Source organism: Neolamprologus multifasciatus, chromosome 23 (assembly GCF_963576455.1).
Source record: "Neolamprologus multifasciatus chromosome 23, fNeoMul1.2, whole genome shotgun sequence".
Lineage (NCBI taxonomy): Eukaryota > Metazoa > Chordata > Actinopteri > Cichliformes > Cichlidae > Neolamprologus > Neolamprologus multifasciatus.
In genome coordinates this window covers 1676164-1699152 of record NC_140460.1, presented here as the reverse complement: position 1 = coordinate 1699152, position 22989 = coordinate 1676164, and the positions used below count along the sequence as shown (strand labels likewise).

Below are 22989 nucleotides of genomic sequence, written 5' to 3'. Positions count from 1 at the left end.
AAGAGGGATTCATTTGTTTCCACCCATCAAATTTTCCCTGCTTTTATATCATCAGGGGGAAAAACAAAAAACAGGCTGGACTTGTAAGAAACGTTTATGTAAGCCAGCTCTGTAATGTAACCATTATTAGGACCATTGTTACAGAAAAATGCCACCAACCCAAAGACAGGCAAAGACCACAAAGCTTTAGAAAACACCTACACTGCAATTCATACTTAAACATCAAGGCTCCGCTGCACTGTGGCTCCCCCTCACAATTATCAAAACCTTACAGCCAGGAAAGTTGATTGTGTTCATATAATTCTTCAAATTAGCTTTTAAAAGGTGGCCGTCGACCGGCTGTACTCTGAGCTTTCACTCCCATAATCAGATTTTTTTTCATGAACAGCTAATGTGTTGTTCACAGCCTTTCATGACTTCTTGGTCACTTAGCGTCAGATTAAAAAAAATAAAAAAATGTTAGTTTTCATGTGATGGCTGCACTTACAGCCACACAGTGATAACACCCACCATGTTAGTGTAGAGGCTTATAAGTAACATTGCATTCACATGTCTGTCTTTAAATATAGGAATTAGATTACAGGACAATAAATAACTGGTTTTGGTTTAGAGTTAATTCACATATCCACATAACACTGCATTCTAAAATAAGTGCGCACATTTTAGTTTACACTGTTATGTGTGATTAATCTTTTGTTTTCTGAGTTACCTCAGTTGCAGCTGTTCCAGTCCCTTGATTAAGGAGCCAAGAGGTGGAAAAGGGGCGGAGCCAGCTTTAAAGGAAGACTGCAAATTGGTTCATACCATAAGTCGGGACCATGGGGGGGAATTGGAGTTCATTATGTTAGGTTTAGTTAGGTTTTGTGTGTTTTACCCCTTCTCCTGTTTTTGTGGGCTGATCAGCCACTATTTAAGTTTCCCCTTTGTCTCGTTAAGTTAGGTCAGTTTGAGTTATCAGTAGTGTTGTCAACTTTGAGTTTTGTTATTTTGACCTCTTTTATGGGCCCAAGATTTTGATTCTTTTTGCATGATTTAACCAATTATGTTTTTTGGGTTAAATAAAAACTTTAACCTGTGCCTAAGTTTCCTTCACTGCTCGGTCCATCACATTTCACTAAAACTGAATGAACTTGTTACAGGGGCCAAACAGTTTTTACGGTCTTTGCTGGAAAGCCAGGTGTTTCCAGGTTCATAATGAGGAGTGAAGGAGAGGCTGAGGCAGGCGAGAAGCCCTCTCACACCTGCTGCCCCCATTAGCCGACACAACTGCCTCATTGCACCTCATATTTCACCATATCCTTCCACCCAGCCGGAGTGTCAGCCTGTTAAGCGGCCAAACCAAACATGCTTCAGGAAGCGTTATGTCATCCGAAACTAATGGGCAGCATGTTTGAGGGAAAAATCAGTGGCAACACTTCAGCCAGCTGAAAATAACCATCTTGTTGGTAGTTAAGGTTCAGGATATTCAGCGTCAGTGTTGAGAAAGCTTAAGGGAAGTGTAGTGGCAATTCCTTTTGTTTGACAAACCAAACATCCCACAATTAAAAGTCCACAAGCCACTGCTGCACTGAGATACTATTTCGTACGCAGGCAAAAGACGTCCACTGTCCAAACTTGAAAGTTGTGTTTTTATGGTTTATTTTATCCAGTTTGGCAATAACAAGATCCAATTTTTGTTACTTCCTGCTGCTTCTCCTGCTCTGGTAAAAAACCATAGGCCCACCCCAGTGCATGCTGGTCCTATACCAGTCTCTTTATTTATAGAAACAAAATGGCCCTACAGCTCTTACTGACTAATTTAACAAAGTAACATCAAACAAACATTGAAACAAAATATTAACCGACAAATAACTTGTAAATAAATCCCAAAATATAAGTAAACTAACAACAAACTTTAACTAATTTCAAAATAAGAAAAAATAAGAACAACTTCCAACAGGAAGCGTTGAGAGTACAAAAGGGGAATGAGATTAAATAAAACTACAACGCCTGAGGAAAAGTCCACAAGGAGATGAAAGCCACCAGCAGTGGGCCCAGTTGGCAATAATATTTCACGTGCAAACAAAACATTTTATTGGATTTACACAAGAAGAACAAAAACCAGCTGAAATTTGCCAAGACGGACAAATTCTGACACTTAAATCCTGTATGAGCTGCAGAAAAGTGCACACTGTGAAAGTACTGCGTCAGAAGTCTAATTTCCTCAGTCTCAGCTAGACTTTGAACAGCTGCTCTATCTGAAATACAGTCACTGCATATTATTGCACTAAATTATACTGAGTGCATTCGGCAGTGCCAACATTTACATATTAGATTTACAGCTTTCGCTAACACGCTGTGGTACAGTTTAGCGAGCAAAATGTGCAAACGTTCAGTGTGACGGGCAGAATATTGTCCGCCTTTAAAACTTATGAAACTAATGCACAGTTTCCAGCTGAGGCCACAATAACAGAGGAGGCCAGATAATATGTAAACGAGATAAACTTTTTCCACTGTGCTTTGCCAACTCAACTCACACCCACAGAAACGTCCCTCTGCCTCTGTTGTTGTCTCTGCATCATTAATTCAGCTCCTCTGTATTTGGGGAAAAAATGAAAGGTATGTAATGATGTTTTTTCTTTTTCTTTTTGTCATGCAGCGCCTTCTGTGGACTTATTGGAAATAAAATCCATTACTTTCTGGTCCTTTCTGATCTTTTTTGCTCTCGTGTTGACCAAGTCCTGCACGTATTCCCTTTTGTTTCATGTGCTGTCTGCGCCGTTATGTTTGTCCTTCAGCTGCCTCCATTTAATATTTACTACTCCGAGTCTGCACGGTGCTCTACTTGCCATTTATTTCATGCATCCATTGAGTTTAATTGTATTTTTATTCCACGTTTCTTTGCTTCATTCTACCAATATGATGTGTTATTCTACTATAGTAACGGCCCGGTTTTCCTGCAGGGTTCATTAAAGTTTCATGCTTTCATTCTGTAAGTATTGGGCCATAAACACCGAATGACCTCGGTTAGAATAGATCAAATTATGGGAAACCAGAGTCAGGGACATTTGACAGCACCCAGGGTAACTGTATTTGTGGATCCGTTTCGGTATTATTCTTTAGATTAGACTTTTGATATGCACGCAGACTCTAAAAGTAAATCATATTCTTTTAGATCATGTTTTATGTCTTTTACCGAAGCCACATATTCCACAGCACAGAGCCATTAGAAGATGAAAAGATGCTTCTCAGAGGGATCCTATTGCTATCATGACCTTCTAGCAAAGACCATTATGCAATAGTGACCCTTTAGATCAGTAATGATCACTAATAGGAACACTTCACACTTGTGCTCTAATCACTGGAAGGTTCAGAGGCTTCAGGGAGCAGAGCAAAGGCTGGAATATTAGAATCTAAAAAAACTGCCAACTTTATTTAATAATGCATTTATGAACTAATGAAGCAACAAACGATCACAAGAGGAAATATCCATCTTTCATGATGTTTCCATGCAGAGAGGTGGAGAAAGATTACACTTCTTCGTCATCTATGTCTGTGCGGGACCACCGTGAGAAAACCCAGAGCCCCAGGCCTTATAAAATCACAGAAAGCTATAAACATAGCGCCTCACCGTTACAGGTAAATCATATTTTGCAGCAGGCAGCGTATGGAGCGAAAGAAGTCGCTGCTTTTGGTATAAACAAAGGAATCTGCAGCGTCGCTGGTTTACAGTTGCACACTAGATAAAAAGCTTTGATGGAATTTACTCTGAAATGTTTTGCAAATCATTTTAAAGGTTTGCATCCCATAATCTGCCCTTTTATTAGGAACAGTCTGCTGCACAATATCGCTGTGCGCACAATTGTCTACAAAGAGCACACGGCGCTAACACTGCTGACATTTAGCCTCTGCAAAATGGATCCACAAGAAGAAGATGTGCAGCCATTCGAAACAAAAATATAAATTAAACATGGAAAAATCTGCGTCCCTCGGATTCATAAACAAGCTGCAACACTCTGAACTTTGGGATGAAATTAAATCAATACAGTTTATGGATTTATTGCCAGAAACACTTGTTTGTCTCTGTTGGAGAAAATGGGACTCACTACTGGAAACTGGTCACATTTGGGCATATCTGAATGAAAAGTACATCGGCTTTATGTTGGTGTTTATCAGAGTGAAGAACCACATTGGTGTACAGTGGGGCAAAAAAGTATTTAGTCAGCCACCGATTGTGCAAGTTCCCCCACTTAAAATGATGACAGAGGTCAGTAATTTGCACCAGAGGTACACTTCAACTGTGAGAGACAGAATGTGAAAAAAAAATCCATGAATTCACATGGTAGGATTTGTAAAGAATTTATTCGTAAATCAGGGTGGAAAATAAGTATTTGGTCACCTCAAACAAGGAAAATCCCTGGCTCTCACAGACCTGTAACGTCTTCTGTAAGAAGCTTTTCTGTCCCCCACTCGTTACCTGTATGAATGGCACCTGTTTGACCTCATCATCTGTATAAAAGACACCTGTCCACAGCCTCAACCAGTCAGACTCCAAACTCCGCCATGGCCAAGACCAAAGAGCTTTCGAAGGACACCAGGAAAAGAATTGTAGACCTGCACCAGACTGGGAAGAGTGAATCTACAATAGGCAAGCAGCTTGGTGTGAAAAAATCAACTGTGGGAGCAATCATCAGAAAATGGAAGACATACAAGACCACTGATAATCTCCCTCGATCTGGGGCTCCACGCAAGATCTCATCCCGTGGGGTCAAAATGATCATGAGAACGGTGAGCAAAGATCCCAGAACCACACGGGGGGACCTGGTGAATGACCTGCAGAGAGCTGGGACCAAAGTAACAAAGGTCACCATCAGTAACACACTACAACGGCAGGGAATCAAATCCCGCAGTGCCAGACGTGTTCCGCTGCTGAAGCCAGTGCATGTCCAGGCCCGTCTGAAGTTTGCCAGAGAGCACATGAATGATACAGCAGAGGATTGGGAGAATGTCATGTGGTCAGATGAAACCAAAGTAGAACTTTTTGGTATAAACTCAACTCGTCGTGTTTGGAGGAAGAAGAATACTGAGTTGCATCCCAAGAACACCATACCTACTGTGAAGCATGGGGGTGGAAACATCATGCTATGGGGCTGTTTTTCTGCCAAGGGGACAGGACGACTGATCCGTGTTAAGGACAGAATGAATGGGGCCAAGTATCGTGAGATTTTGAGCCAAAACCTCCTTCCATCAGTGAGAACTTTGAAGATGAAACGAGGCTGGGTCTTCCAACATGACAATGATCCAAAACACACCGCCCGGGCAACAAAGGAGTGGCTCCGTAAGAAGCATTTGAAAGTCCTGGAGTGGCCTAACCAGTCTCCAGACCTCAACCCCATAGAAAATCTGTGGCGGGAGTTGAAAGTCCGTGTTGCTCGGCGACAGCCCCAAAACATCACTGCTCTTGAGAAGATCTGCATGGAGGAATGGGCCAAAATACCAGCTACTGTGTGTGCAAACCTGGTAAAGACCTATAGTAAACGTTTGACCTCTGTTATTGCCAACAAAGGTTATGTTACAAAGTATTGAGTTGTATTTTTGTTATTGACCAAATACTTATTTTCCACCCTGATTTACGAATAAATTCTTTACAAATCCTACCATGTGAATTCATGGATTTTTTTTTCACATTCTGTCTCTCACAGTTGAAGTGTACCTCTGGTGCAAATTACTGACCTCTGTCATCATTTTAAGTGGGGGAACTTGCACAATCGGTGGCTGACTAAATACTTTTTTGCCCCACTGTATGTACTACAAACAGGACCCAAAGACGGTGCACGAGTGGTTCAAGTACAAACACAAAGCGAGCAGTGTCTGAAAAAACGAACCAATTCTGAGTCGCCGGCCTCTGGAGCAGGGACAGTCTGAAGAGAGAGCCTCAAATCATAGTTTTATTTTTCCTGTTTCAAGCTGTTCTTTTGTCCAAGGTGAACGGATGTTTTATCGGCAGTATCTCAGATTTAATTCCAACCAATCATTCCTCGCTCAGAATTTTATAGCCGACTAAGAGTCTCATTCTTTTTTTTCAGTACACTTGATCAGAGACATTCTTCACTTGAGTGTCTTTGCCATTCGTTTTCATTTCGCTGTATTTAAAGAGGTAAAATCCTAGTCTAGAGATTAAACATTCATTACCGTTAGAGACCCGCCTACGAGGGCAGCATTAACAGCAACCTTCTCTGGTTACGCTGTTCTTTAAAATAATAATATAAAAAATACTTAAGATGAATCACAGGAAATGTGAAGCAGGTGGTAAAATACACACACAGCTCGTCTTGCAAAATGGGTTCAAGAGGTTTCATTAGGTTCAGTTTCGTGCTGATCACAGGCACTAATTTATACACCAAGAAAACCAATTTACACCCCGTAGTAGAGCGGTGTTATTCAATCAGGACAACCAGAGCTGTTGACAAGAAAGGATTAACGTCGTCCAGTTAAAGGAAATTGACAAGCGTCATGATGAAACTATTTAGGAAGACAGTTGAGAGAATTGATTTAAGCACTGGCTTGTCTGAATAAAATAATTTGATCAGTTCTAATTAAAGGTTGTGACCTTGCCTGCTGTACTGGGCAGCAATGGGAGAAATAACTGGCACTGGCTCACGACAAAGACATCTTTCAAGAAGATGGCACGGTGTTAGGCAGCAGCTTGTCATTTAAAATGCACACTGATTATCCAGGTTGCCTCTTCCTCCGCTGTGAAACTCCAGTTACATTAGAAAACAGACTGATGGGATTAGTTTATCTGACTGTTCTGCAACAGGTCTCAACACGGGTTCTTCTTTCAAGAAGATGATGACAAACATCCCCAAAGTCTCAAGTCAAAGAAACACATGGCAGCGAAAGGAGTGATTGATGAAAGTAAATTACATGAAGGTAAAACCTGAGGAACAACATGCCAGACACACTTTCTTCCTTCACTGCAGCAAATGTGTTCTCGATTTTCTCTACTTTAATTAATTCCTCCTCCTTGAGGTAATGATGGCTGTTTTCCCACAGCTTCTGAGACTGAGCGAGAGAGAGTCTCTTTCCTAGATTTTTTTTTTTTATCATTATCTGGTGTAAGTCCACTAAATTATTAGCAGGACCTGGCTAAAGCCTGCTTCCACATGGTCCTAATACTGACAACTACGCTGGCACTCTGAATTGAATCTTGTTGCATCCCTGTGACTCTAATGACTCACTCCACTGTCCTGTCAATCTGTTACACTGGTAAAAGCCACAGTGAAGAGTGATTGGGGCTCAGTAATGGTCTTAGCGCGCTGCTAATTGGATAATGTCGTTGAATGATATGTATGCAAACATGGCAAAGGGAGTGGACTTGAAAAACAGCTTCCTGCCAAAAAAGAAATATAGAAAAGAAAAAGACATACGGCATATCACGTTCATACAATATATAACACACAAAAATATTTTTAAAGTTAATTTATGTTGAATTGTAGTATATACTTTAATTAGCCGAGATACAATCAGCAAATGAAATCTACTTTCAAGTCACATCACAGAACACCTTCACAATCCACGATTTATCTGCTATTAATCAGCATCAGTGAATGCTGATAAGATATTCCTCATTTGGGATTTCTGCTCCCTTTCTTTTTGGTTTTCACAAACATCTGCCAACAAAAGGTCTAGGTTACAAGCTGAATGCAGTCGCGAAACTGCTTTCCCCTTCACCTAACACCTGTTTGACGAGGAAAAATGCCGGGTTCCTTACCTACAAAGAAACAACTCCTTTCCATTTCGTTCACCTTTCAAGACAAAATGAAAATGTAGCAGCAGACACGACCACGTCCGACGTCCTATCCTGCCTGCCCGGAGAAAGAGAGACTGAGAGGGAAAGAGAGAGAGAAAGAGAGAGAGACTGTGTCGGGTTATTTGCCGAGAGGGTATCCGGGGAAATGGAGCAGCTGCCAGCTGCAAATCTTTACTGAAAATACTAAATATTCCATATGTTAATTAAATCCTTTAGACAATTTGTTTACTTCAATAAGAAAATGTTCTCGTGTTATTAAGCACGGCTGCTTACTTGTTGCTTTCTGTTTTGTCTAACGAGCAGCCATAACCTGGAAACCCGAATCTCTACCTTCATGGCAATCTCTGCTGCACAGTTTTTTATATTTATGACTCACCTGTTAACACCGGGAACAGATCATCAAACTATTCTGTCCAGTTTTCTCTGCGCACTTCATTTGTTGTCATAGAGACCAATCGCCAAGTCTGAGTGGCTTACAATAAAAATCAATCGAGGGGGGAAAGGGGGGAAAGTGAATTAAATGATCTGAACGTAAGGTAAGTGGGCTGAGGTAACTTCTTGAATAAGTGGAGCATCCACGGTGACGCCATGCAACCAGCAGTTTATATCTGTGTGCAATACACAATCGAGCCGCAAGGGGGCAGTAATCGCACATATGTTGAGCGTTATCCTTCATGCCGTGCTGTGCGGCTTGACTAGCTGCTCAGGAAGCTTTGAAATATTCATGGGTGTAGCCTATATGCCAAGATTGAAGCCTCAGGGAGTACCTGGTCTTTTCAATACATCTATTGTCACACTTGTGCAAACAGGCGAATCAACATAATAAAACTGAGTGCTTGAGGTTAGTTTCGCAGGATGTAATCCGACGTAAGATAAGATAAGATAAGATAAGATAACCTTTATTAGTCCCACGCGTGGGAAATTTGTTACAAATTACAAAAACTTTCAAAGACTTTTTCTCTTATTTTGTCTGGCAGTGAGTAAAAAGTGGTTAACCCGACTTCACTGTAAAGATTTCTGCCCATCCTGCTACAGTAATGCACAATATTTTACTGCGTTTCAACAAATAGCTATTTTAAATTTAATCTGAATAAATAAATAAATAAAATCTTTATTTGGCTTGTTGATGTAATGTACACATTAAAAGCAGAAATAAAGAAAATACACACATATACCCTCGAAATGTGTTGCCAGCATGCTTTGACTGTGATTAAATTATTAGGTACACATCTTACCATTTTGAGTACACCTTTGGATACTTCATGTAGAGCTGTGTACCTGAAACAGTCGCTGGCCCTTTTATTGTGTGTGCAGTCTGTCTGATCTGTACACACACATTTAGCCTCAGCTGCCTCCCACAGTCTGTCTCCATTCTCTCCGGCTGCTCATTTTGACCACATAATTCTGGAACAAGTAAAAAACAATGTTTTCTTTGATATGTTGGTGAAGATCATTGAACTCTTGACGCAGTGTCGTCCAGCTTCACGTAGTCAAAAATAACTTGAGTTAAGAAGTCTTTTCTGGTTTTAATGCCCTTCGATTCTCAGATATGTTTTAAAGCATTTTTAGAAAATACATTTCAGATTTCAGTTTTTCTTCGTTATTCTGTGAATTAATCTGGGTTTTTTGTACAGCTGCTTTTTAGACTTTATGATTTAATATAATCAAACTGGTTCATTAAATTACGTTTCAGACACTTCAAGTATATCAGGTATGTTTCTAATCATTATTATTATAATTATTATTATTACTGCTGCCATGGGAGCGGAGGTGGGCTTTTACCGGTGTTTCTCGTGTTTGAATTCTCGCGAGATTTCGGTGTCTCAGTTACCTACACGTCCTGGATACTCCAGTTTCACTGTTGAGAAACATCATCATAGTAACCCGGGAAAGGCGACCTCGGAGGCGGGTGGCGACATTTCTTTGAAGGAATCTCACAGCGAAACACGGGAGACGTTGTTCTCTGGACTAACTCTGAGGCGATGGGTGAATGTAGAAAAAAGTTGCTGGCTTAGTTGGCAAAACTGCTAACTGACACTGGTTTTCCACATCGTTAGCTGATGCTAACGTTAGCAAACATACAGCTGAACGAAACTGAAGAAGTCGCCCGGAGAACTTTGGATTTTCTTATCATGAGGATATCGACATAAATGCGGACATCTAGACACACCGGATTGTTTCACTTAAGGTACATATTATTACTCTCCTAAAGCTGAAATAGCCAAGTACAGTCATGATTTTCTAGTCAGCTAGCGTTATTATTCACTCTTTCGAGTTGGGGCTCCGACTATTCACTGGACCGAAGACATTACGCGGTACCTCATCTTTAAGTCAGACGGAGTTACAAACGTGATTTTTGAGCGCACGCAGAGTATATTGGACAACTTAACATAGTTATTATGAAAAACAATATATATGAAAAATCCGTAATACCCTGGGTTCTAAGTTAACACCCAATACGAGATATAAATTAGTTTTGTTGCCCCGTTGCTTGAGCGAATAATTCCTGGATACTGTTAGCTATATTCTTTGACAGAACAGTTTAAAGGTTTTTAACATTACTATCACTTCCTGTTTCGCATAGTTATTGTTTAACAGAATCGATAATAATAGGGGTGCTGTTAATACTGACTACAGATAGCGTTTGGATATCTCCGGATGCGCTCAGTCTGAATTCGTCTATTTTGGGCACTCGGCGTTTTACAACTAGATGATATTTTTATTTGAAGCTAAGGTAAACTTATCGGCGCCGTATTCGGCGGCATTAATACAACTCCGGGTGGCTCTAAAGAAACCAAAAACACAACTAAGATCGAGTCCTGATGATTTACGGTTAAGTCAATAGAGCTCATGTAAAGTCGAAGATGGCCAATTATTTCCTCCTTGCTGAACGACTGAGGTGCTGTTAAGTAACCTTTTGCACACTAGTGACACTTGTGGTGTGAAGCTGCATTGCAGCAGTCAAGTCGGTGTTAGTGTTTTTGTAATACAGTTTCTTCCCGTTTGCGGCAGCACCGAGCCGCTGCTGCTGAAAGCCGCGTCAATCGGTTAACGAGAAGAAGTTATGCGCCATCTTGGATTTTACACGGCTTTAGTGGTGGAAACACCTCCACTCTATCGGTGAAAGTGTTTTTGTCATTAAATTCTCACAGAATATCCTCCTTTACTCCATTAATATGTTGCTAAAGAGTTTGATTTCTCTGTTGGAAGTTTGGGGTCTCAATATATTATCGTTTTCAAACTTTAGAAGTCACAAATGTCTAAAAGCAGTGTGTTCTCTTATACAGGAATACAGGATCATTCCGGTATACAGTGATATTTTAAACTCTCTGGGTTTTACATTTAAGGTAATCGGCAGAATAAGTTCACTTTGGTTGTAATGCCCCTGTTATTTGGGTTAAACTTGTAAAAGAAAAAGAATTTCACAAATGCTGGGGTGTGCAGTTTTTCTAAACTCAGCCAACGTCAGCATATTTCCGTAGTGAATGTGACAGCCCAGAAAAACGACATTTCCTTGTGAATTTACTAACTTTACAAAAAGTTTAATGTTTCAGAGTTTAGCTGCTCTTTGTGTGGCGTTTTGGATTCGCACAACAACAAACACAGCGGTCTGTGGTAGAAAACAGTCTTTTAATAGGTTTGTAGAGTCTAGTGTATCCTATCAGTAATTTGTTTATGGCTCTGATAACAGAACAAGGAGGGCCACTGAAGAAGAGTGGATTCAGTCTTCTTCTTTTTTCCTATCTTGCCCCAGGGCTGTGTCACGTGATTGTTATGAGGCAAAGGCATGACTTCTCAAGAATTCCTCATGACTCAACAAGTGTTAAATGTTAGTGCAAAACACCCTTAAGTGTCTCACTGACTAGACTTGACTTTCACAGATCGGTGCTGTAATTATCTGAATACATTGGCAACCATTAATGCTGTAGAGCATAGGTGTCAAACTCTGGCCCGCGAAGCCATACCAAATTACTATTAGAGCTGGCCTACTGGTATTATACAGCTAATATATATATTGTTTAGTATTAAACTTTGCTTGTTCCATATTCAGTTTTTCAGCAAAACCTGTTTGAGTCCATAAGAAAAGATTCATTCTTAAATCTGGAGGAAGTTTTTTTTTTTCAATAAATATTAATGTTAGCCCGCGACTTTGTTCCAGTTTTGAATTTTGGCCCACTGTGTATTTGAGTTTGACACCCCTGCTGTAGAGGAAGACTTTTTCCTAATCAGGACAAAACAGCTAACAGACTTGATATATGCAGCGCCTACCATTAAAGCAGACATGTGACTAGCATTACAGGTGTTTTGAGTAAACATCACATATCTGAGTTGTGCTTACATTTTAGGAATGTGAGGCTGTAGAACCTGTTTTAAATGGCGGGGTAGCAGAGTTATGCTGTTGTTGTGTGACAAATTGCATACCTCTGCCGAGCCATGACTACTTTGCATTTTAACTTGTTAATATGTTGGGTACGAACTGTAGTGCTTCATGTTTTTGAATTATTATTTGTCTGTCACTGACTTGTTCCAGTGTTGTTTTTAGTACTTTGTTCCTTGTTTTGGTTTCAGTTAACATTTTTGGTTTGGTTTTTGTGTGGATCTCACTTACAGTTTGTCACGTTTTTTGGTTCTTTCAGTAATATGTTTGGTAATTTGTTTAACTGCAGGTGAGTGGGAGAGATGAGGAGCAGCAGGAGGACTGAGGCATCTCTTAAAAGTTCTGCTCAGCACCTTTCTGATCATAATGTTGGCACAGGTGTGTAGAAGAATTTCCTTTTTAACTTTGGTGTTTTTGTTTTTTGAAATACGAATTAATTTGACTTTTTGTAACCTAAATGGGTGTTATGGGTTTTGGAATTTACATTTTATCTTCACTGTTACACTTTAACAGAGCTGACAGCTGCATGGAAAAGTTTGGCTCAGTCCAAAGTTGCTGTAAGTACAACTGAAATGGTTTTCTGTTGAAACTGTGCTTTTTGTAAGCTCTTCCTAAATCACTGTCTTTTTTTGTAGAAGCAGAATTGAATTTGCAGTATGTGCGCAGACTGATAATGGTATTTCCTCTTTGTAGTTGCGGCACATAGAAAATCGTATACAAGCAGCTCCAGGAACAGGAGTTATCCTGGACTCCGTCATTGACTCTAACAAGAAGAAATCCTCTAGGGCCCACCACAGAGGTGGGTTATTCTAAGATATAAAACTTGTTCTTTGTAAATTGTAGCATGGCTAATTGGGTTTTCCTTTTTTATTTTGGTATACTACAGTCTGAATACAAGGTCACTTGTGAGTTCTGTAATGATTTTTAATAAGATTGCTCTCTATGATAGATGGACGACAAGTTGATGACATCAGAGGGTCTTCGAAGCCCAGAGGTCGAAGTCAGCAGAGCCCAGAAAAGAGCAGCTCACGTAGCCCCTTGAGAAATACCACCCAGGACAGAAATGTCAGAAGAAACAACAGCGTGGAATTCAGGGAACCGCTGGCCTCATACAGGTACTAATAATGAACTAAAATGCATTCATGAAACATCGATTAGCCTTTACGAAGCCGCCTGGCTGCTTTTGGCTATAAAATTATAACATAATTCTCATCTTTCTGGAGCCATTTGAATTTTCTCTGTAGCCCAAAATGGTTGAGGAGTTATGACATATTGTGAGATGCACATGGTATCTTGTTAATGCTTTCTGCTACTCTGTGTGTGTGTGTGTGTGTGTGTTTACTATACAGTGCATAAGTTACTCATATGTTACTAGTGTGAGAAACAGCATAGAATAGAAGATGCTAACAGCAAAGACTGAACTGCGGGACCAGCAGCTTTTTCTTTGTATGTTTTTAATAATTTTCTGCGTCACTGCAGAGTGGGGTCAGGTGACTTAACACTTCCCACGAAGATGTTTTCCTACTCACCTTTTCTGTTTATGTACAGTGTAACTGTTACTGGGAATCTTCTGTTGCACTTACGGTAACATAACCTGTCGTCAACTCAGTTAATGTTCACTTTGTCAGCCTGACTCGAAATGCTGTGTTTGTGCGTGTGTGTGTGTGGTGTGTACGTGTGTGGTGTACATATGTACTCTCAGTGCAAGCAGAAAAAGGAGAAATGTAGTATGCAGTCTGATGTTACTCTAACACTGAGCTGAGGTCAGAGCAGTGTCTTTATTATTATCTTTTACATTTTATTTTACAGTGTTAGGAAAGCATTGACTAAGTCAAGCCTGATGCTGGTCCTTCAACATCTATAATGATTAATTCATTAACTCATTAAGTATTAACACTGACTGGTAGGTATCAATATTGTATGGGAAGTGGAAGGCGATGGATCAGACTTGTTTTTGTTTTGGTTTGTACTTAATGGTCCACGATACGTAGAAAGCATCACATACGATCTCATTTTGCACTGCGGGTCGTGTTAAAATTTATTACTAAAAATTAATATATCCAAATCACTATTTTCGTGTTGTCAAAGGTTTTCACTTTTTCATCATTAAACATTTTGGTAGAGTCCATTTTTCCAGCCTTCTATAACCCCTGGTCGCCAGTAAGTATGTTCTTCTGTAAACTCGGTGAGCAATGAATTAAAAGTAAATCTTGATCCTCTTCTTGATCCCATGTAATCTGATTTGTGTCCAGAGAGGCCACCCCACCACCCCATCCTTCCTCTCAGCCAGAGGCCTACAGTCAGAAGTCGGTGCCAGCGTCTTTGTCCCCATCCTCTCCCCCCCGCTCAGATTCTCTGCCCAGCCAGCTGGTCTACCAGAAACACACCACAGACAAGGAGGCTGACAAGGACCTAGACATCACACGCTCCTCAGGTCAGGAGAGCACTGAGGTGCGCTACCTCAATGACCAGCCAGCCCTGGATAACATAAGGACTAAGGAAAGCAGCCCCAAAGCACAAGTTGGCATGGATAGCCAACAGTCAAGCCCATGTATTGCTTCCACCCCGGGCTCTTTTCGACAAGAGGACAGCACGCCATCCACCAGCCCTGGTTCAGCTTCCCAGCGGTTGGAAAACCTAAGACGACATCAACCCGACAACAAGCTGGAGAAACTCAAAGAGCGTATTCGAAGGCAGAGACAACATCTGGAGGAGGCTGCAGAGAGGGAGAAGCTGATGGGCAATCTGGAACAGCCTTTAGCCACATTTGTTGAGACTAATGATGCCGGTACAAGCAACAAGCCGACAGCCAAAATACGCAAAGTAGCAGCTGCACCACCTGCTCCTATATACAAAGGTATCTCCACTGGAGGATTGGTTCATCATGTTCAACCTTTGTGACAGATTTGAGTTGTATGGCAGGGAACATGATGCTGTGTTTTATTTAAACCATCATTTTATTCACAGGTTTCAACAGTACAGAGACAAAGATCCGGACTCCTGATGGGAAAGTTTGGAAGGAAGAGGACTTCCATAACCTCAGCAGAGAACTTTACAGAGACCTGTCAAAGCAGTTTGCTGGTAAACACAAAACACACTCTTCATGTCATGATGTTTTTATCTGAGCTTTGAAACACAACAGATTTATTGAAAACGGTAGTTAATTTAAATGTTTTTGGATTCTGCATAAATCTAGATTCATGCACAGCCTTTGATTTACAATATCCCAGATGTTGAAATATTAGAATTGTCCCCGTCTGTTTGGCTTTATAGCTTATACTCTGTGTGTGTTTTATGTCTTCAGAAAGCACCAGACACAGGCACCAACAGCAGAGGGAACAGAGAGCAGACAGGTCCAAAGAGAGGAGGCCTCCCAAAACCGTTAGGAAGGTCCACAGAGCTGCCGCTGCCTCTGACCTAAATCCAAAACCAGGTATAATAATCCTCTTTTATGTGTGGGCAAACCCACCCCCTGATCTATTTTTAATTAGTGACAGTGGGAAAGCTAAGCAAGTGGAACAGTCTGGCAGGATTTTGTCACGGGTCAGTGAACATGCTGCCAACCAAGAGCCTCAAATGTTGAACCATCTCTGTGGTACTTTCTTCTCCCCTAGCTTTGCTCATTTCCTGTCTGCACTCTAGGTATACACAGCGTTCCTTATGTACCTTTATTCCCTTCTATATGTATTCATAGATGTTCTTGTTGTTGCTTTAGCCAGCACACTTGAGTTTCAGTTGAGTAGTGATTTCGCTGCTTTCAAATATTAAACTTTTGGCTAGCATGTACACAACCAGAGTAATGTTACGTGTTTTTTTTAAATTGGTGTTGTTTACATGCAAGCAGCCTGCCCAAACATCCTGTGTGTGTGTGTGTGTGTGTGTGTATTGCTGGCTGCTGGTTAAGTGTTAAGACTCAAACCTCTCAAGAAATGTCCAGCATGTGTGACATGCAGTTTGTGGCCAGCTAGTAGCGTATAGACACCAGCATAGTAGAATTGTGCCCACACACACTGGTGAAACCTGATCATAGCAGAGCTTCACCCCCTCAACAAGTTGCCATCAAAAGTACACATTTAATGTGTCTGATTGTTATTCATCTCCAATAATTAGAATGTAATGTTAAGGTCTGCCTGACCAAAGTGTCCTATTACTACTCAAAGAGTGCTAAATGATCATTTTTCTAGTGACAACGGATGTGCCACTTTGTTTTTTTAATTTACAGTTATCATGTTAAAATCTTATCCTCTGCTGCTGTAATGAATCAAGAATGTAAAGGCAGCAACGTTTTCAGAGAACTGGTTTCTTTCGTCAGCGTGAAACTGAAAGGGTGGGACAGACAAGTTTGTCTCAGCTGTCACAGACCTGTCTGTCTGCTGTTCATTATGTCTCTCTGTGTACATGTTTGGTTTTTGTGTGATTTCTTGTTTTAAGAGATCTGATTGGTCACCGTTTGAGCTTAATCTATCCTCATTAAAAGTGTTCTACATTATGGTATGGATAACCCACTAATCTTGCTTTGAGCTATAGGCCCTTTGATTTGTCAGCTATTGGTGCCGAATTAGCTTACTAAAGGTTAAGACACCAACTTCAGCTTTTTGACTCTAACTGGCATCCTGTTTCATGTAGTTCCTCTTTTTTCCACGGCAAAAATGAAAACGATGTTTAAAAAAAACAGAGCCAAGCTACCCTAAAAGCCGTAAAAGATCTTTATCTTGTGTTCTAGCTCGCTTTGGTCTCGTGGTTTCTTCTCTTTCCTTCACGACTCTATAAATAGCCCTCTTAGATCTGTGGCCAGGTTCAGTGTGCTCCTTCACCCTGCACAAACAGCTGCTGGGTGAGCAGAAGTGCAGCTTCGTTACCGGGAACTGCTCTTCACGAGAATTCAGAGTGGAGGGTGCTCTAGAGATTTCAGATAGAGGGACATTGCTTTTGTGCTGAGAGTGTTGTACCTGCTGCGTCACTGAAGCCAAGGAGGACAATATCCATTTGGGGATTTGGTTGTACTGCAAAATCAGTATTCAGCACTCATTGTTCCTTTGGTGCAGCGACTCTTCCACACAGCAACTTAAGTGACTTGAAAAATAGACTTAGAGCAACTTTTATTGTAATAGTATTTGATTGAATAATCATTTAAATCCCACTAAAGCAAAGTCAGATTGCTGCTTGTCTTTCATTCTCTTAGCTGTGTGTCTATTCTGGTGGTGGATATATAGATGCTTATGTTTCATGAGGCCAAGAGCAACTATACTCAGTTGCTCTTCAGCAGCACACAGTCTCACGTGTGAACTTTGCTACTTTGCAGCGATCAGCCCTGCATCATGGCGAGAGGGCCAGAAGCTGGTGAAGATGGTACTAGGTCCAGTTCCTCAGCTGCCCAGAGAGGAGGACAGTCCACATGCGGCTGACTTATTGAGCCGAACAGGTGAGAACAGCAAGCTCTTACCTAACAGTAAAGAAGTTCAATTGAATAGCATAGAGACAGAAAAGATCATTAGAAGTCTATTAAGCATTAAAGACTCACCTACAGCGTGTCAGTGGGACTCTACTCAGTTGCTTGTAGAATAAGTGAAGCGTAAAATAGGTTGTACCCCAGATTTTTAACCCTCTCGCACCTCCTCATTAAAAAAAGAAATCTATTGTTTTCAGTTGACTTAAATCTGCCTGTGTTAACTATGTGTTTAAGCCTTGTAACTCCTGAAATACATCGATGCTATTATCTGTGATAAAGTAGTTTGAAAATATTATAAGAAAATTCAAAGACATATAGTTTCATTTGTCTGGAACGTCTGACAGCAATGCAGAAAACCGAGCCTGCCAAAGGAATAGCATTAAATAAAGTCCATAGCTTCTGCTGCACACACGCAGTACACTTACATAAAGCCACAGCTCACTCTGTCTTTGCTCGCTGTGTCTGTACTGGCCACCACTGACCAGAAGGAATAGAAATTGACTGGTTTTTCTGGTTGGATGCACAACACATGACCTGAATTCCAGAGGCTGACCCGAGTGCATGCAGCATGTACCGTGGGGATGGCAGGGGAGTGTTAACAAAAAAAAGTCTGGATTATATACGACATGGGAATCTTCGATTTGGCCCAGATTAGAGTTGCCATAGCATGCCTTCCCCTAAGCCTCATTTATTATGCATATGTATGTCTGATGCTTCAGCTTAGGAATTTTTTAATCAGCTGTAGTCACATGTTGGAGGATCTCTCATTTTTCAAGCTGGGATGAACCTGTTTTTATTGATATTTATCATGAAATATTTCATTTTATTAGCATAGAAGGGCAAGTTGATATTACACTTATTAAACAGGAGTCTTTCTTGGTTGAAGTCATTTAACAACACACATCGTTTTACTGATATATCTGCTTTTCTGGAAATATTCACCAGATTCCCGCCACCGCTCAGATCTACGCTCAGAATCAAAGCGACGATCGCGTCCAAACAGCACAGAGCGGCCGTGCAGTGGATTTCAGGGACAATCACAAAGCCACCTCACACCAACATCTATCCCTCAGGACAAGGTTCCAGGAGGGTTAAGCTCAGACTTGTTGTCAGCAGACATCCAGGGAATACTGGATGACCTTCAGCTGGAGTGCAAAGCAGCCGAACAGGACGAGAGGGCCCGAAAAAGGTCCTGGGGTAGCAGCAGTGGTAGGAGAGGGGGCTCAGGGTCACGAACAAGGACGCCCGTCTCTACTTGGGGAACTACTGCGGCAGCAAACAGCTCATCGAGAGCTTGTCGCAGTGCCAGCCCCACTACATATCGTCCAGAAACGACCAACATAACTGACGCAAAGCACAAGAAAAGGCACTATGATGCAGATACAGTACGCCAGTACATCGCCCGGCAACAAGAAGAGAGAAAAAGGCGTCAGGCGGACGAGAAGAAGGCGATGAGGGAGGAATCGGAGAGGAGACACCAGAGACTGCAGGAGCTCTACAGGAAGCAAAGAGAGGTTGCTAGAACTGTGGCAATCCCCACTGAGACTCCTGTGGCCCCTGTACAAAAGCGACTACAAGAGACCTACAACAAACTGCTGATGGAGGAGGCCCAGCTGGGCGAAGGGGCCATGCAGACACTCCCTGCAGTTCCTTCTACTCAGCTGGTAAGTATGCTCACAAAAACATGGTAATGTCATTTATACAAACATGGAAACTGCAAAAACAAAGACATGATCACTTATGTAGTGGAAAAACAAAACGAAAATAAGTGTTGTTGTTGTATTCTTTTACAGAGACCGATGTACCAGCCCTCGGGAGAGTCGGACAAAGAGAACAAACGACTAGAGGCTCCCCAGAGCCCATCAAGCAGCGATAGGTCTTTGAATGATCATCCACCACCTCCTTTAACTAGGTACAAAACTGTGTTTACCTGTCACAAGTAACAAGCTCACTACATTCAACACAAATAGACAACAACAACCTGCCGGTACACGCAGTCCTCTGTCTTCTTGAAATGATCTTTGTTTGATATCTAGAAAATCATCTGGCTTTTGAAAAAAATCCAGATGTTTGGTTTTATGAGCATCGCAATAACCCACGAGTGTTTTATTACAGGAACAAACAAAAATAGTGCACGATAAAGAACATCTGCGATAAGTGACTGGAAATAAATAGCCTCATAGCCTGCTGTCAGTTTTTTACATCTCTTACCACCAAAGTACAGGATGATTGTTTGGGATGCTGCATTAAAACAGGAAGTGGAGCACTCGTTGAAACCATAACTACTGTCTGTGGAAGTTTTGCCGTTTGCTTACCTTACCTACCATAGGTGTTGCACTTAGATATGTTTAGTCTTCTTTTGTCTTCTTACATTTTAAATAAAGTTTTTTTGTCACAGGGTTGATCTTGATCTTGGAGTTGCCCCTTTGCCTCATCAAGAACGTTTGTACCCACCTGCTAGACCTTTGACTGGACCCAGCAGCACTGCTCAAGGATCGGACGACGACCGTCTCTTCTCTCAGCTCTTAAGAATAGAGGCAGAAGTGGCTGCTAGTAACAGCATGAAAACCCCGCGACCAGCCACAGCCCCTTCCGGCAGGTCCCGGTCCAAAATGTCCCGCATTGAAGCCATCAAGGCCACGGCTGCATCCCTCTCTAACCGCATAGAAAGTGAGGCACGGAAGCTTGCTGGGGAAGGCATCAACTACGGTAATGCAACATCAGTGGATATGGATACTGTTTCAGTGCCGAGGCCGTCTGTTCTTGTCGATGGATGGGCAGGAACGGCAGCACGTGACACAGAGAAAGATAACATGGCTCTGAGGATCCAGAAGATTTTGACTACCACAAATTATAGTTCATACAATGGCACAGCTCTTCCAGGAGCAGGCAGTCTGCATTCCTTCAGGGAGCAGAAGCTGAAGAATGGTAAACAGACTTCTGTTGATGTAATCGATCCCATCTTTAACAGTTACACACAAGAGAGGGGGAAGCTAGTCAATGGCTTGGAGAAGGAATCAAGAATGAATAAAATATCAGAAAGGAAACAAATCATGGACGAGGGGGAGAACAGGACAGATCTCCATGATTCGAGTGGAGGATCTATTAGTGAGGGGCCTCTTCTGAGTGAAGGGAGTTTTTCTGAGGATGAGCAAAGTCCTCCTCGCCCCTCTAGATATAATTATGTACCTAGACCAGCAGATCGCCTGGAAGCGGCGGACTACTGTGCACGTCAAAGAAAGGATTACCAGCGACTGATGGAGTTCCAGCGGGAAGCAGAGAAATGCTCAGGCCTCGGCTTATCCTTTGCACAGCAGGACCGGGACAACGCAGTTTGGGAAGAGCTGAACAAAGGAAGCCCTCTGAGTGTAATCAACATCTTCACTAAAAACCATCACAGCCACGTTAAAGGTGAGTTCATATAATAGCTTCCCATGATGCATTTAATATGAAATGGTCATATAAATGTATGCAAAACACTAGCGGTCAGTTTAGATAAGGTCGTGGTGTTCTGTCTCCAACTCGTTCTTTAGTGAGTGATAGAAATGTGGAGAGGAATTCTCCCTCCGCCCATTCTGCGGCCTCTGGAAATGGACCTGGAGACGCAGCAGTCTATGAAGATGACTTTGTATCGTCACACAGCAGCAAAGCCAGCGGGCAAATAAAGAGAAGCTCCAATTCCCCCAGGTAACTGAAGGCGTCTTCAAAGTCACCACTGGGTGGCATTCATGTCACACAGATGGTTTCTCCGGCCCTCTCAGATACAAACATTTGTCCTTTTTAGAGTAAAGACCAACTTTCAGGATCACTTTTGTTTCCTCGCTTTGTTTTTGTACGTGTCGTATCAAAGACCCTGAAACTGATTTAAAACTGGTCGTCCGTGTGTCCTCACAAAGCTTTGACTTGATGAATAGAATCCTTATTATTGAAGTCATGTTATCCATATTTCCATGTATTATAGTAGAAGACGGCATATTACTGTTGTCATGTGTCAGGAAGTGGGGTGTTGTGTCTGATTGTGTTGGGGGGGGGGGGGTTCAACCAATGTATTTCTGTAAATGTTGAGTTAACAGAACTCAGAATGGAGATATGCTCTTGATATTAGTCCAATGCTCACGATTTCTTTCTGCACTCTTTGTTAGTGTGAATAATCACTTTGAAGAACTGATGAGGAGGTCGCCTTATGAAAAAAGCACAGATTGCAGTCACTCCCACCATTCATCCTTTCAGTCATCCAATCACTCACAGCATCTTTCCTCTGGTTCAACACCTGCTTCCTCGCCCCTCTCCAGGCACTCTGCCAGAAAAAGAGGTGAGTTTTTTGTTTTTTAATTTTTGTTATGATTATTTTCTCACATGACCAGGTTGTAAACGTTTTTTTAATTAATACATTTAAGCTTATTAGCTGAATTTCAGTTAAAGTCGTAAGTTGCAACAGAACAAAGCTTTGTCTCTTTGCAGGAACAGTCTCAGATCAGAGTGACAACACTCTTGTAGAGGAGCAGAGGAGCTCTTGCTCTCCACCCTCGGAAGCACTATCGTCTGAATCCAGAAAGGGAGGCTCGGACAAAAACTCTTCCCACACCCAGGCCAAGAGTGTCCACTCTAATGACACACTAGGGGAAGCTTCAGGCCATTCTCACCAACAGTAAGCTTATTTCAGTGCTATAAAGGCTGCAAATATGTCACCGGATATGTTGATCAGCTGATTTTTCTGCTAAGATCATTTCTAAGATATCCAACTGAAGTGTGTACAGATCTGTTTGAGAGCAGGATGAATGGTGTGTACTGTTCATACAAATCTACGTTGCCCTCGCGTTCAGTTGTCTCTGGTATTTCCTTCCTGGTTTTTAGTAAGCTTTAATGCCACACTGCTTTTGTGTCGTGGTTCTTCTGGCTTACAGTGACGTATCTATTTGCTGTGTGAATGTGGTAGGTTATAGGTGTACTTATATATATATTTCATTTAGGATCACAGCATGAATATATTTCTTTATTTCTGGATGCAGTCTGGCTTCATAAATTAAAACATTTAATTATTTATTTTTTTCCTGGATGCAGGGCAAGTATGAAGTAAAATTGACATTAAGCTGGGAAGCCACACACCAGCTACACTGTTTGCTTCCCAGAGTATTTCCAAACTAACCTAAACTTCTCTTAAAAATGTGCACTCAGGAATAATTTGGATATTTTCTGAACTACGCAACCTCAGTTGTTGCTGTTCCAACCACTCTGAAGTTTCCACTTGGCATATACTGTTATTTATTAACCAAAAGTAAATGTATTTAAGCATGACTAATTACTAAACTACACTTAGAGGAGCCTCGGTTGAGGCTGCCAGTCTAAGCAGTCTTGTGGTTTGCTGTTCTC

General features: G+C 41.5%; 2 protein-coding genes across 5 annotated transcripts in view; one reads left to right on the top strand and one right to left on the bottom strand.

The window, feature by feature from the left end:
- cacna1ea (calcium channel, voltage-dependent, R type, alpha 1E subunit a) overlaps positions 1-8442 on the bottom strand; it is a 140394-nt gene extending 131952 nt beyond the window's left edge. Inside the window, exons 1-2 of the mRNA XM_085151266.1 lie at positions 8169-8442; positions 7754-7866 (exon numbers count right to left, since the gene is read on the bottom strand). The gene's annotated coding sequence lies outside the window, so the exon portion shown is untranslated. The remainder of the gene's footprint in view (positions 1-7753; positions 7867-8168) is intronic.
- A 1171-nt stretch (positions 8443-9613) lies between these two features.
- cep350 (centrosomal protein 350) overlaps positions 9614-22989 on the top strand; it is a 35790-nt gene continuing 22414 nt past the window's right edge. For 2 of the 4 annotated variants that reach the window (XM_085151262.1, XM_085151258.1), the window contains exons 1-15: positions 9614-9980; positions 12460-12548; positions 12684-12727; positions 12864-12969; positions 13120-13285; positions 14423-15027; positions 15138-15251; positions 15475-15603; positions 17473-17592; positions 18565-19283; positions 19413-19531; positions 20018-21030; positions 21153-21306; positions 21762-21931; positions 22081-22267. In XM_085151262.1, coding sequence (XP_085007388.1) covers positions 12473-12548; positions 12684-12727; positions 12864-12969; positions 13120-13285; positions 14423-15027; positions 15138-15251; positions 15475-15603; positions 17473-17592; positions 18565-19283; positions 19413-19531; positions 20018-21030; positions 21153-21306; positions 21762-21931; positions 22081-22267 — 3722 coding nt within the window. In that variant the 5' untranslated portion in view covers positions 9614-9980; positions 12460-12472. The other 2 variants (XM_085151259.1, XM_085151261.1) reach the window with 2 other exon arrangements.